The sequence below is a fragment of the Lampetra planeri genome, chromosome 63 (assembly GCF_965212315.1).
Source record: "Lampetra planeri chromosome 63, kcLamPlan1.2.h2, whole genome shotgun sequence".
NCBI lineage: Eukaryota > Metazoa > Chordata > Hyperoartia > Petromyzontiformes > Petromyzontidae > Lampetra > Lampetra planeri.
The window spans coordinates 2,909,953-2,925,522 of record NC_136169.1 but is presented as its reverse complement, the minus strand read 5'-3'; the positions used below and the strand labels follow the sequence as shown (position 1 = coordinate 2,925,522).

At 49.7% G+C, this 15,570-nt stretch overlaps 1 protein-coding gene across 2 annotated transcripts; it reads right to left on the bottom strand.

Moving 5' to 3' along the window:
- Positions 1 to 502: 502 nt before the first annotated feature.
- LOC144736772 (peptidyl-prolyl cis-trans isomerase B-like) lies at positions 503 to 9,916 on the bottom strand. 2 transcript variants are annotated; one of them, XM_078619390.1, is made up of 5 exons: positions 9,709 to 9,916; positions 7,030 to 7,237; positions 5,146 to 5,262; positions 4,711 to 4,842; positions 503 to 636 (listed from the first exon to the last, which is right to left on the bottom strand). In XM_078619390.1, the coding sequence occupies exons 1-5, from the start codon at positions 9,778 to 9,780 to the stop codon at positions 527 to 529; spliced, it is 639 nt and encodes a 212-aa protein (XP_078475516.1). In that variant the 5' UTR covers positions 9,781 to 9,916; the 3' UTR covers positions 503 to 526. The 2 variants fall into 2 exon arrangements, with proteins under 2 accessions (XP_078475516.1, XP_078475515.1); XM_078619389.1 differs by lacking the exon at positions 503 to 636 and adding an exon at positions 2,466 to 2,676 and having other exon boundaries at positions 9,709 to 9,878.
- Positions 9,917 to 15,570: the final 5,654 nt, after the last annotated feature.

The window sequence follows — 15,570 nt, the reverse complement described above, 5'->3', positions numbered from 1 at the left end:
ACACACGTGCACGCACACACACACGCACACACACACGCGCGCGCACGCATGGCACGCACACGCACACACACGTGCACGCACACACACGTGCACGCACACACACACACGTGCACGCACACACGCACACACGTGCACGCACACACACGTGCACACACACGTGCATGTACACACACATGCACACACACACGCGCACACACACACGTGCACACACAGAAGCAAAAAAAAGATCTCCCGTATAGCCTGAACAGACTGTAGGGGCAAGTGCTGTCAGCGAGCACCTATGAAGGCCGGCACAGCACACGAGGGGGTGGGTGGCCAGCACTACGCCCGGCCGCCTTTGTCTCCCCAGTGGTGATGTTTACTACACACCGCACCAGGTACTCATTTGAGGCTGTCTGTCTTTCCGACAGACCTGTTCTTCACCTGAGGACGGCTGCTTTTATTATTTCCCTTCTACGTGACTTTACCGAAAGAACCAAGAAGATGAATCCCTGCAGTCACGAAAGTTTTAAATCGAAATTTATTATTATTCACGTGCGGAGGAAGAAACCGGAGCACCCGGAGAAAACCCACGCCTTGCGCGAGGGTGCAACACTCTATCCCCGATTTTCGCGCACCTCCGATGAGCATGGTTGGCTACGTACGGTGCAAAAGAAGTTGAACACACACACACATACAGACAGATGTAAGCAGATTAGTCCCACTTGCTGTACCGCCTTCTCCTGGCGATCCAGGGGTATGACACCATCTCCTCGTTGACGGTAAGGGAGTATCACAACATCTCTGTGTGTGATCCACAAAGTGTAAGTGGTTAGCGCTACGCTGCGCTACGAACCCGGCGACCCGAGTTCGATTCCCGCTCACGGCCAACACCAGTGACGATTATCTGAACCGGTCCTGGGCCTCCCCTAGTTCGACTCAGCCTCAAATGAGTACCTGGTGCAGTGTGTAAAGATCGTCGCCACTGGGGAGACAAAGGCGGCCGGGCGTGGTTGCTGACCACCCACCCACTCGTGTGCCGTGCCGGCCTTCATAGGTGCTCGCGAACAGCACTTGCCCCAACAGTCTCACACAGGCGACACGGGAAGTGTCCTTTGTCTTTGTGATTCACCAATGCCCCGGTTGACGTATATTCCTTTATTGTACATCGGGCCACACATTTTGGGTCGCGACTTACGATTTTGCGGAGCGTTCCATAATCCGGATGAAAAGTGAAATATTTGAAGCGCGTTATTTACGCCTCGGGCAATAAACGAACTCTCACGTGTTTTCGTCCCGTTATTTATTCTCCGTTTTTTCTTTTGTTCAGAGCCAATGGCCGGCAAAGCCATTAGCGTCGCTCAGGCACGCTGCAACACATTCCTTAGCGTTCGCCTTCGTGGCATTAGCATTTCACACATTGCAGCTGTTTTTTTAATTCTTCTTCTTTTTCATAAATCCAGACGATATTGCAATTAACAGCAGGGATCTGAGCGTGGCTTTTCAAAACACGGGGACAGAGGATGAATAATAATTACTACTCGACTGTATTGTAATAATATGACCGCCGATGGACGATCCTCAGATTAATCTTCTTGGATCTTTCGGTAAAGTCACGTAGAATGGAAATAATAAAATAATAAAATTAAAACATAATAAAATTATTCTCACGACGTTTCGGCCACAACGCAAGCAACCGTCTTCAGGTGGAGAACAGGTCTGTCGAGAAGACAGAGTCTGAATGACACACCCCAGGCTTGGAGCGACTATTTATGCTGGGATGAAGGGGGGCAGAGCGCCTTGACAAAATAATTTGCATATCAAGATGAATTTAGCATATTTATGGGAAATGCAGATATGCGATTAGTACTACTTGTGAAATGCGTAGGAGGTTTGGCGGGGGGTTTAAAGTCATTATGCCCGTGCATTATGCAGGATTAGCAGCATCCTCAGATTAGTACCTGGTGCGGTGGTGTGTAGTAAACATCGCCACTGGGGAGACAAAGGCGGCCGGGCGTGTTGCTGGCCACCCGCTCACTCGTGTGCCGTGCCGCCTTTCATAGGCGCTACTACTCGCTAACAGCACTTGCCCCGACAGTCTGTTACAGGCTACACGGGGCATCTTTGTCTTTGTCGACGAGAGAGGGAGAGAGACCGAGAAAAACCAAACTTGTACTCAACAACATAACGCAGCGTTTCCCAAACAACTCCAGTCCTCAAGCCCTCCCCACTCAAATACAAATTGACTCATTCCACGCTGCACGCTGCACGATGATTGTTTAAACGCGCCGATGGCCGTGTGAAGATGCCATCGCACGCACGCGCACGCGCGCGCACGCGCGCGCACGCGCGCGCACCGTCCCTTGTTTACATTTTAACACCCCCCCCCAACCCCATTCCCCCTTGCCCTCCATAGCCATTATCGGTAGCGTGTTTTTTGGTTCGAGCTCAGCGTCCGGCCTGGTTAATATTGCGGGTGCTATTACCGTGTTCTATAGATTATGAGACGGTCATCACCCCCCCCCTCCCTCCCCTCTTCTCCCCCGGGACGAGTGGCAACTCTAGCCGGGCAACTGGGGCGAACCGCTGCTAGGGATCAAAGGTCTTGAGCTCCCTCCGTCTCCGGATCTTCCGCAGTCGATTCCTCGATCCCGCAGTTGACGATGAGCACCTCCTTGACCGGGACGTCGTTCTCATCTGCGGGGCAGCACAACGATTTAGAATCATTGACCCCTCCCCTATCACCCACACCACCTTTTGGGTCCACCCAGCGCACGTTCACCCACCGTCCACTACACGGGAGTTTGCGGACGTCTCTGTACTCAACAATAACATGGGGACACGTAGAGAGGGTGGCCCAAATGTCAGGACACATAGGGTTGTTATACTTGTAGGAACGAAGTGAACCAGCCTACAATAAATTATATCGTCCGTCCGTCCGTGTAGCAACATCGCCCCCTACTGCAAACACTTGGCAGGACCCTACAAAAACCTTTAGACTCAGCGACGCTTTCCCGGCTAAACAAGTGTAACATTCTCTTATAATCCCCTGAGATAGCTTTTAATTAAAACATTTAAATTAAAAATTAACTCACAGCGGCCTAAAGCCTACAGCTAGGCCTAAAGCCTAGAACTAGGCCTCAAACTCTCCCTTCGTATCGTCCGATTAGGTGTAGCAGCATCGCCCCCTACTGCAAACACTTGGCAGGACCCTACAAAAACCTTTAGACTCAGTGGGGCTTTCCTGGCTAAACAAGTGTAATAATACATTATGTTTATATTCTTTGGTTATTCGTTCCTACCAGCCCACCCCGCAGGGACCTGTTTATTGTAGTGACATAGGACGTCACTACTGTGTCGGCCCGTACGAGGGCTGGGGGCCCCAAGGGGGTGCCTGGGGGATCACGTGGTGGAGGGACCCAGACCTTCCCAGAGGTGGGGAAAGGGAGGCGTGGCCTGGGAAGGGAGGCGTGGCCTGGGAATGGAGGCGTGGCCTGGGAAAGGGAGGCGTGGCCTGGGAAGGGGATATAAGCGGGGTGCGGATGCAGAGCGGGGTTGTTGAACTCCGAAGTGAAGACGACATCATCGGTCCTCAAGTCTCGGGTCGTCGTCCTGGACCAGACAGCCCGTCGCCTGCCTGGTCCACTCTGTGTCGTGTTCCAGAGTGTTAGTGAGGTGAGGAAGGTGGTCACCACCTCATGTACAGTGTTATATTACTTATTGTTTAATAAATAGTGTTGCCTCCAAGCTGTGTGTGTGTGTGCACCTAATTGGAAGCCACTACATTATTGTAGAGGGTGGCACAAATGTCAGGAGGCATTGGGTTGTATGATTTACTTTAACACTGGCATAAAGAAGTGTACGCTTGAAGTTAATATTGTATCTATTATCGGTATGATTATCTATTTGTTTTATTCTTCTTCCTTTTCAGATGACATTGACAAAACTCGACCACGAAGAACCCTAAATGAATTGTGATAACGAAACATAATTGATGAATGTTCAAAGAATACAGCTGTGATCTTCTTTTTCTTTAAGTACAAAATTCATTTAAAACCACGATTCATGTGTCATGCACTAAAATTAATTATAATCTCTGTTTGAGTCTATGGGTCTCTGTGTGAATCTATGGTTCTATGTGTGAATCTATGGTTCTATGTGCGAGTCTTATGAATTTTGTGTGAGTCTATGGGTCTCTGTGTGAGTCTATGGTTCTGTGTGTGAGTCTATGGGTCTCTGTGTCAGTATATGGGTCTCTGTGTGAGTCTATAGTTTTGTGTGTGAGTCTATGGATCTCTGTGTGAGTCTATGGGTCGCTGTGTGAATCTATGGTTCTGTGTGTGAGTCTATGAATATCTGTGTGAGTCTATGGGTCTCTGTGCGAGTCTATGGATCTCTGTGTGAGTCTATTGTTCTCTGCGTGAGTCTATGAGTCTCTGTGTGAGTTTATTCTCTGCGTGAGTCTATGGGTCTCTGTGTGAGTCTATGATTCTGTGTGTGAGTCTATGTGTCTCTGTGTGAATCTATTGTTCTCTGTGTGAGTCTATGGGTCTCTGTGTGAGTCTATGGGTCTATGTGTGAATCTATGGGTATCTGTGTGAGTCTGTGGATCTGTGTGAGTCTATGGTTCTCTGTGTGAGTCTATGTGTCTCTGTTTGAATCTATGGCTCCCTTTCCAATCGCCGACCACGCCCCAACTTCCCCCTCCCCCACCTCCCGCCCCAACATTACCCGTGGGGACTGCCTCGATGACGCGCACCACGTGTCTGCCCGTGAGCACGCGGCCGAACACCACGTGACGGTAGTTGAGCCACGCGGTGGGTGCCGTCGTGATGTAGAACTGGCTGCCATTGCTGTTCTCTCCTGCAGATGGCGAGGGTGGGGGTAGGAAGGGGGAGATATACGCCCTGTGGGTTACTACAAACTTTGACTTTTTTTTTTGTCATTTTTTTACGATCAGTGGAAACAAGAAGATGATCGGTTTATTCGGCACTTTGCTTCGTTCATTTTTTTTTTACATTTTTAAACTTTGCTTTATGTAAACCCCCACCTCTCGCTCGCTCTCTCGCTCTCTCTCTCTCGCTTTCCTCTCGTTCTCGCGCGCGCATTTGCTTATTCGTGGGGGGCTGGGGGGGGGTGAGCGTCGTCAACCCGTGGGCTAGGTACCGCTGTTGGCCATGCCGATGCAGAACGGCGAATGCTTCACTCGGAAGTTCTCGTCGTCGAAGTGTTTCCCGTAGATGCTGAAACCCGCCGAGCCGTCGCCTTTTTCGAAGTCGCCGCCTGGGCATCCCGTCGGAGGGGTGGGGTGGGGGGTGGAGTGTGGGGAGAGACGAGCGGAGCGGGGGGGCAAAAAGGTGACACCACCACCATCATCATCACCGTACCGTCGTCGTCATCGTCGCCATCATCAGTGACGAACTGGGGACGAGAAATCGGCCTCAAGGAATTTTGTGGACGCACAGCGGGGCCCAAACTGCTGTGCGATCTCATTGGGGGCCCATTCGTAGCTGCATCCAAACAAACTCAAACAAATGTATAGGGGCTTAAAGCCCGACTGAGAGCGTAAACAATGACGCGTACACATTAGATGTAATATCATTTTAACATTTTTCAATTTTTTCTTTTTATACGGATATATTTTTACTCTGATCACATTTGCTATTTCGCCAAACAGATCCGGCCCACCGGCCCTCGGAACGGACCGGCCCCACCAGGGCATTTCTCCTACCGACTGCTGCCCTTGTGGTCAAGTCTGGGCCTGATCATCATCATCATCATCAATTCTAGATTTGAAGCTTTCGTGACTGCAAGGATTCATACTCTTAGTTCTTTCGGTAAAGTCACGTAGGTAAAAAATGAAATAAAAATTCATAAAAAATAAAAACAATAAAATCACGACGTTTCGGAGGCAACACAAGCTTCCGTCTTCAGGTGAAACTGTCACAGTAAAAAAAAAAGATACAGATTTTTTACTGTGACAGTTTCACCTGAAGACGGAAGCTTGTGTTGCCTCCGAAACGTCATCAATAGCTGGGCAGTATTGGAAGCTACGCTGTTGCACGTGGCTGCCTGTGATCCAGCCACTGTGGAGGCAGCAGCGAGGGTTGTGGATCGCAGACACGGAGACGCTGTCGTGAACCTCCCCCTTTCCCGTGAGTGGGCGTTGCGAAGGACCCGTGCCCCTGGCTCTGCCAGGAGAACGCGGCACAGCGAACAAATGCACACTCGTTGCGTCCCGTCGGCATGGGATAGAGTGTTTCCCCCTCGCACGCGTGCTCCGGTCTCCTCCCACATGTTTGCACACTCATCCATTGGCGGGTAACACTTTAATATATCGAGGACCGCAGAGCTTGGGACGCGGGGTGGGGGTGCGTATACAGGACAGGCTCACTGATCACCTGCTGTCTCCACCGACCTGTGGTTCCTCCTCCTGGCCCGCCTGTGTCCCCCCCCCCCCCCCCCTCTCTCTCTACGGCAGCGAGCGAACACCGTCGAACACAGACGGCGGTCACCGCATCGCGCGGCGCTTTCAGATGCCGTTGCTGCTTCTGCGGCCGTCTGGAACGCTCTTCCCTTGCGATATTAGGAAGCGATGCGCTTCAAAGTCATCGAGGTTGACGAACTCGTTTATCTAGAGCCGCGTGTTGTGTTTAGTTTGCTGTCCTTCCTCCGCACTTCCGATTCGCGCGGTTGGCTACGTACGGTGCGATAGAAATTCCACGTCCATAACACAATAAACAACACGATTACCACATGCATCCAGCAGTGGATTGATCGTTGCTGATGATAATGACGATGATAACGATAATGATGATTGATGATGACGGTGATGGTAGTGGATGATTGATCATTGATGATGACGATAATGATCAGTGATGATGACGATGATTAAGATGGTGATGACGACGACGACAACGACTGTGATGATGACGACGACGATGATGACGACGATCGATCGATGATGATGAAAATTACGACGACGACGATGATGACGACGACAACGACGATGATCCTGATGGAGGAAGAGGAGGAGCATGCGTGTCTCACCCTGGATGGCAAAGCCCTTGATGATGCGGTGGAGGCGCGAGCCTTTGTAGCCGCTCTTGGGCCCACGAGTCGGATCGGCGAGCGCCACGAAATTTTCGACCGTACGTGGCACGGTGTGGCCGTAGAGGCCCAGCACCACGCGGCCCGCCAGCTCCCCGCCCACGGACACGTCCAGGAAGACCCGCGCAGTCACGGTGCGCAGGCCGCCCTGAGGTGTGGCGTGGGTTCGGCACGGGGTATGGCACGGGGTACATCACGTGGTATGGCACGGGGTACATCACGTGGTATGGCACGGGGTACATCACGTGGTATGGCACGGGATACATCACGTGGTATGGCACGGGGTACATCACGAGGTATGGCACGGAGTATGACACGGCAAATGTGTAATCGGAGGTGCGGGGGAAGGACAACAAACTTAACGCAAAAAAGCAGTAGTAAAGAAATTATTTTTTCAATCTTTTTTGATGATTTTCAAAATGCAAAGCCCCAGTGGGTTTCCTCATATCGGAAGGAAGAGCGTTCCAGACGGCCGCAGAGGGAGCGCATCTGAAAGAAGCGCCGCGCGATCCGGTGTTCGATGGCCAGCGGTCAAAGCACCCGCTGCCAGCGAGGACAACCGGAGTTTGCGTGGTGATGCGTTCTACTCCTTGGTCAGAAGAGCGAGATATTGTCGCGGGTGTGTGCGCGTGACGAGTGCGACCCTTTTTTGCGACGCGTTCGCTCGGCCAAGCGTAAGCCAATCGCAGCTCGGCGATCACTGTGACGTCAGAGACCACGTGGTAGCTGTCACGTCACGGCACGTGGCCAGAGGAATGGTTGCGCCTCGGACTTGCTCGTGTGTTTATTTTTGCCATGTGCGCGGCGAGGGGATTGGAACTAAAAAAAGATTAACAAGTAAAATTAAAATAGAAGAAAATCGGCCCAGGCATTTTGTAAACGCAGCCGGGTCCAAATTGTCGTGCGATCTCATTGGGTTGGCGCATTCGGTGAGGAAGAATCTTTTGAGGACGTCGAATGTGGCGGGACTTTTAATGCCAACTGAGAGCGTAAATACGCAATGAAGCGTACACATTCGAAGTATTAAAAATATTTTAATTAAAATGTCTTTTGATTTGTTTTACTCTTTACTCTGATCACATTGAAAATATCTCCCCACACACATCGTCCTATCGGAGCATTTTCCCTACGGACTGCTGCCCCTATGGTCAGTCCAGGCCTGATCATCATCATCATCATTAATAATCATCATCAATAATCATCATCGTCGTCGTCAATAGCTGCGCAGTGGTGGAAGCTACGCTTTCTGCACGTGACTCCCTGTGGTAATAAAATATATTTTAATTAAACATTTTAATTCATAATGAACGTTTTTGGGTTAGATCGCGCAAGTATAAATATTGTGTCGTCAGCCTCCACCACCCTACACAGCCAATTAGTAAGAGATTTGCCACTTTAACAAAACTAAATTGGCTGTGCGTGTCGGGTGGTGGAGGGTTACGACACATTTATGCTTACGCGATCTAACGGAACAACCTTCATTACGAATAATATTGTTAAACTGCAAGTGTTAATATAGTTTTTTTTATCACACTTTACAATATCCTCACACCCACCGCCGCCACCGGGTTATTTGCCCTATGGACTCGCTGCCCTGCGGCTTTCCCCTCTGAAGGTTGAAGGCGTGTGACTTGGGCCGCAAATTCAAGTTCAAGTTCATTGATTAGGTATAGCCCTGTGAGCCATTTGGCTCTTGAATCGGGTGCAAACGCAACAAACAAAAAACTAAAATTTCGATTTAAAGCTTTCGTGACTGCAGGGATTCATCTTCTTGGTTCTTTCGGTAAAGTCACGTAGAATGGAAATAATAAAATAATACAAATTATATAAATAAAACATAATAAAATAAATGTTTTACTTTTTTTATTTTTTTATTTCCATTCTACGTGACTTTACCGAAAGAACCAAGAAGAAAAAAACAAAAACATGAACAAAAAAAAATCTTAAAGTGAATATGTGACTGAGTGCAAACAGAAAATCCAAGAAAAGACAGCAAAATATAGCAGAAAAAAGCACCGTACACCAACGCTGTGTGCAAAAATCCCAGTGGGATGCAAGTCAAACAACCAACAACAACCACAAGACAACTTAGATTAAGGCCATCAGTCTAACTCTGTACTACAACAAACAAACATGGCCAAACCTATACACTTTTCGAAATCACCAAAATAAAGCCATGAAACCAATGGAACAGTGATCATAGGAACTGTGACGGAATTTTCACAATAAATGACATAAACAACATGTACTACCAAAAACCCTGCAGCCATAGCTGGCTGCATGAGTCACTCCACAACAGCAGCAGGAGCATCAATCGGAGTATTATATTCTAGATTTGAAGCTTTCGTGACTGCAAGGATTCATATTCTTAGGTTTTTTCGGTAAAGTCACGTAGGTAAAAAAAAATAATAAAAGTAGAATAAAAATAAAATAAAAAATAAAATAAAAATCACGACGTTTCGGAGGCAACACAAGCTTCCGTCTTTAGGTGGAAGCTTGTGTTGCCTCCGAAACGTCGTGATTTTTATTTTATTTTGTATTAATTCTTTTTTTACCTACGTGACTTTACCGAAAAAACCTAAGAATACGGGGTATTATCATTTTTCAAGTCAAACTCACCTGCGCCTCCGCCGTCTTGTGTGCGAGAAGCACGCACATCAGCGCGATCTGGAAGGCGTTCATCGAGCCCATTCTTGTCCCAGCGCACCGCTGGTTGCCTCGTCCGTTCGCGGTGGGTAGATGGGAGAGAGGTGGGGGGTGGTGGGATCTACTGCGCGCCCGTGTGTGTGTGAGCGTCTTTGTCTCTGTTAATGATCGCAGCACTTGCACCAACAGTCAGTTAAGGCTCGACAAGGTGGGGGGGGATGTGTAACGATGTCTCTATTAATGTTTAAAAGGTGCTCACGAACAGCCCTTGCCCCAAAGGTCTACCGAGGCTATGAGGGGGATCTTTGTCTTTGCCTTTGTTAATGCACGCACAGCCTTGATTTGAAAACTCGCCTCTCTAGCCCCATGCCCAAAAGCCAGAAACAGGAAGAAACATTAAATACTAAGTGTATTTCAATTTACATAAACGTTTTGCAAAACAATTATGATAATAACACTTAAAATACTTTTTTTTTTTCAAAAAAACGAGTCTTAAAAACAAACTATTTGAACGCTTGTGTTCATCCAGACCACGGCGAATGCGTCTTCCCACGTTGTTGGCGGCTCTGAAGCTGCCGTTTGCCAGGGAGGCGATGGTGAGTGAAGCGACACTTCAAGTGCTCCTACGTGGCACCTCCACATGGCCACGCGCATCATCCACTCAGTGGCGACAAGCACCAGGATACACACATACTAAGAGCCCCCGTATAGCCTTAACATGAATTTCGGGGCAAGTGCTATTAGCGAATAGCACCTATGGCGATGTTTACACAATCGCATCAGGTACTCGTTTTGAGGCCGAGCCTACCTAGGGGAGGCCCCGGATCGTTGCAGATAATCTCCACCGGTGTTGGTGGCCGTGAGCGGGAATCGAACTCGGGTCGCCGGGTTCGTGGCGCAGGGCGCTAACCGCTGCACCACCGCTCCCCATTACCAGAATACACAGGCAGCCTAACCGCTCCCCCCAAACCCCCGCACCCCTCCCCTCACTACCCACCCCCCTTCACCCCCCAGCTCTGAGTGAAGGACCCTCAGCTCTGCCTCTTCACGCACTCACAGTCGAGGGAGTCCGGGTGGTGCAGATGACTCGAGATTAAATCCTGCACGGGCTCGAATCCGGGTTTGCGTGCAGTTAACATGTCTAGATGAGGCACCGCGGTGGCTAGGAGATGTTAACTACCTCGCCTGGTGTGCAGGAGGTCGTGGGTTTAATATCGACCCTGACGCCTGCTGCTGTATATTTGGAGTTTGCGTCTCTCTCTCTCTCACCATCATCACGGTGGCAAAGGAGATGTTAACTACCTCGCCTGGTGTGCAGGAGGTCGTAGGTTAGATCCCGACGCCTGTTGCATATTTATAGTCTGCGTGTCCCCCCCTGTCTCTCTCTCTCCCCGTGATGGTCGCGTGGATTTTTCTCCGGGTCCTCCGGTTTTTGTCGACCTCCACATTTTTCGAATCAACAATAACGCGTTTGGAGAATGTGGCTCCTGTAAATGTCCACGTGATGATGATGATGAGCCACTTCGTTGAGCTATAATTTGTGGACAGGTCGCTTCAGTGGGCTAGGCCTCGCCCTCAGAGGTCGATAAAATAGGCACCAATTTGTGGCAGGAATTCAACAGGCACTCGCCTTCTTGCTCTGTTCCATAGACCCTATACCGATGGCATACTAATGTGCTAATAAACTACTTTTTTAACGAGGTAAGGCCCACTGAGCGACGTAGCTCTTTTTCAGAAGCGACTTGGCCACAAATGATAGCTCAACCAAGTGGCTTATCACGTGGAAATAAAAAGCTGCCCATATAATATGAACGCGCGATGTTCATTCGAAATGTGGAACGAAAACCCGGAGGACCCGGAGAAAAATCCGCGCGACCATCACGGGGAGAGAGAGAGACACGCAAACTCCAAATAAACAGCAGCAGGCGTCAGGGTCGGGATCGAACCCACGACCTCCTGCGTACCAGGCGAGGTAGTTAACATCTCCTAGCCACCGCGTCACCGCCGCAGGAAATGAGCACCGTCAATAACTTTTATTTGTTGAAGTGACAGAGCATCGTCACTTAGAGAGGGAGGGCTCTTACAAATAACGCCGGGTAATCATCTTCTTGGTTCTTTCGGTAAAGTCACGTAGAATGGAAATAATAAAATAATAAAAATAAACATAATAAAATAATTCTCACGACGTTTAGGCCACAACGCAAGCAGCCGTCCTCAGGTGGAGAACAGTGTCTGTCGAGAAGACAGAATGGAAATAATAAAATAATCATTATGTTTTATTTTTATTATTTTATTATTTCCATTCTACGTGACTTTACCGAAAGAACCAAGAAGATGAATCCGTGCAGTCACGAAAGCTTTAAATCGAATCGCCGGGTAAGACGACAACTATTTGCCCAAATAGTGAAGGGTTTTTTTTCTTTTTAAACACCCCCCCCCCCTCCGCTCGTGATTGATTTCCCTGCTGGCATCTCTTCCTCGCTGTCTCCTAATCCTCCTCCATGTGCCCTTTGGCTACAACTGTCTCTGGATGATAAGTCTGTGCATGCCCATGTACCGCGCCAATGTCTAATCCAGCAGCAGCAACAACAACAACAAAGACAAAGATCCCCCTGTAACATTCTTTTTTGTGGCAAGTGCTGTCAGCGAGCACTTATGAAGGCCGGAACAGCACACGAGGGTGTGGGTGGGCAACACCACGCCCGGCCGCCTTTGTCTCCCCAATGGTGATGTTTACACACCGCGCCAGATACTCATTTGAGGCTGAGTCGACCTAGGGGAGGCCCAGAACCTGGTGTTGGTGGCCGTGAGCGGGAATCGAACTCGGGTGGCCGGGTTTGTAGCAAAGCGCGCTAAGGGGCCGTCCATAAATGACGTCACGCACCTGGGGGGGGGGGTCAGACATTTGTGACGGGGTGGGGGGGGTTGAGAAATGTGACGTCACATCAAAATGCGCAACTTTAAATAAATATAGACAACACGTTCTACTTAATTAAATAGACTTTTTAATAAATGTTTTCTCCTACAACATCAGAGTGCAGCGCCACATTAAATACGCACTCCAATGACAATAGTTTAAAGCGATTTGAAGCATGTTTTATTTTTTTGGGGGGGGGGGGTGCAGAGCTTTGTGACGTCATATTTGAGGGGGGGTCTGACTTTTTGTGACGCCGTGTGACGAAGGGGGGGGGTGGTCAAAAATTGTCCAAAATCGCGTGACGTCATTTATGGACGGCCCCTAACCACTGCACTGCCGCTACCCAGCAGACATACAAATACATCAACAACAACAACCGTCATTCGCTACTAAGTGGCGGTGACGTCACCACGACGCTTGTGCCAGGCCATGTGCACCTTGAGGCCACGTGAAGTGTCGAACGCCCGCTGGCAGGAGGTCACGGGGCAGACCCAGCAGGTGCCACGGGTCGACTGACCGAGATGACTGGCTTATGCACTACCTGTGCCCCCTACTGTACCAACTTGCTGTGCTTTAGCCACCCGGCGCTCCGCTCGTTGTTGTGAGCGTCGCTCCTCCGCCCTCCGTTGTTGTTGGAGGGCGACTGCCTCCAACTGCCCAGTAGCGTCCTTCACGAGCCTCCTCCACAGAGGCCGATCTTGTCACCGCTGGTACCAGTCATCGGCAAGTCCACTCAGCTCCACATCCTCCTGTACCACATCACTCCATCTCTTCTCTAGCCCGTGCCGCGCCCGTTTAGCCCCCTCGATCCGGCCGAACAAAAGCTGTTTAGGCATGCGGTGGCTGGACATGCGGGCTACATGACCCAGCCAACGCAGCCTTGCCTGTCGGAGGAGCTCATAGACACACACGCACACGTGCTTTAGATGTTTTAAGGGTGAACAGGTCGGGTCCATCAACTCGAGAGCTTGGCTGAAAGCCCGAATTTCAAACCCGGGTGGCTGTGCAGCGACCCGGCCACCTTCTCGGTGGAGGGGGGGGGGGCATGTGGGGGGGGGCATGGGGGGAGGGCATGTGGGGGTCATGTGGTGGGAGGGACAGGCGAGGAGGTCACCCTTCGAACGGAGAGCGGCTGCCTCGACGGGACGCCCTGGCGCGTCACGTGGCACAACAATCATCGATCTTCTTGGTTCTTTCGGTAAAGTCACGTAGAAGGGAAGTAATTAAATAATAAAATTAAAATGTTTTATTTTATTTTTATTAATACAAATAAAATGTTTTATTTTATTTCGGTAAAGTCACGTAGAAGGGAAGTAATAAAATAATAATAATAAAATGTTTTATTTTATTTTTATTAATAAAAATAATTTTTTTTATTTTATTTCGGTAAAGTCACGTAGAAAGGAAGTAATAAAATAATAAAAATAAAATGTTTTATTTATTTTTATTAATAAAAATAAAATGTTTTATTTTATTTTTTATTATTTTATTACTTCCCTTCTACGTGACTTTACCGAAAGAACCAAGAAGATGAATCCCTGCAGTCACAAAACTTTAAATCGATACAATCATCGAGTGAATTTCAGCGTTGAATTGGGGAGGCGTAAATTGGAGAACGCGGATGAGGAGCCTGAGCGCCGTGGTGGTGGGCCGTGAGGACTGGCGTTGTTGTTGTTGTTGTTCTGGAAACCCCCTGCACTCCTGTGTATTGCACTCTGCGTTGCCATAGCAGATTACATGAGTGCAAGGGGCTTCTGTCTGCGTTGGGCATTGCAGCGTGGCTTTCCATGATTCAATCCATGAGTTTTACGTAAGAAGAAGAGTGAGAAAACAACCCACACTCCTGCCTCCTCGCTGACTCGCCCTCTCTCTCTCGCTCCCTAAAATTGACAATGTTTATCCTATGTGCATCGCGTGGCCGAGAGGAGCAGTATTTTGAGAATGAATGGCGCTGTTCACGAGGCGTGCGTGACAGTGGGATCCAATTAGCACCCCGCCCGGAAGCCCCCACCCACACCCCCCCACACCCCCCACACCCCCCACACCCCCACACCCCCCCCACACCCCCCACACCCCCCACACCCCCACACCCCCCCACCCCACCAACACCCCACCCACCCCCACACCTCCCCACACCCCCCACACCCCCCACACCCCCCACACCTCCCCACCCCACCAACACCCCACCCACCCACCACCGTGCCCTGGGGGTTCAATTTCGGAGCAGCTTCGCCGACGCGCTCCCTCGCACAGTTCCACGACCGTCTACAGATGTAGCCCCGTTATGTTGACCCAATTTGAGTTGACCTTTGTATGTGGACCCCTTCATTTGACCCCTTTTATTGCCCCCTTTATGTTGACACCTTTATGCTAACCCCTAAATGTTGACACCTTTTTGTTGACCTTTGAATGTTGACCCCTTAATGTTGACCCCTTTATGGTGACCCCTTTTTGTTGACCTTTGAATGTTGACCCCGATACGTTGACCCCTTATGTTGCCCCTTTATGTTGACCCATTAATGTTGAACCCTTTTTTGTTGATCCCTTTTTATTGACCCCTTTATGTTAACTGTTTCATGCTGACCTATAAATCTTTGACGCCTTAATGTTGACCCCTTCATGTTGCGTCACCTTCTCGAACCTAACCCGCTCCCTCTACCCACCAGCGTTGGTTTCTTCCTGCATGGCTATGGCCTTCGGTCACAAGCTCATCGCCTTCCTTGGCGTGAGTTTGCCCCCGCCTGCCCTGCATGCCCTGCCTGCCTGGCCATCCAGCAGCCTGGCTAGCTGACTGGTAGCCTGCCTTTCTTACTAGCCGGACAACTGCCCACTTGGCGACCTGTCTGCTCTATAGCTGGCTGTTTTGCTGCGTGGCTTGCTGACTGCCTTACTGGCTAACATAATGACTGACTGGCTAG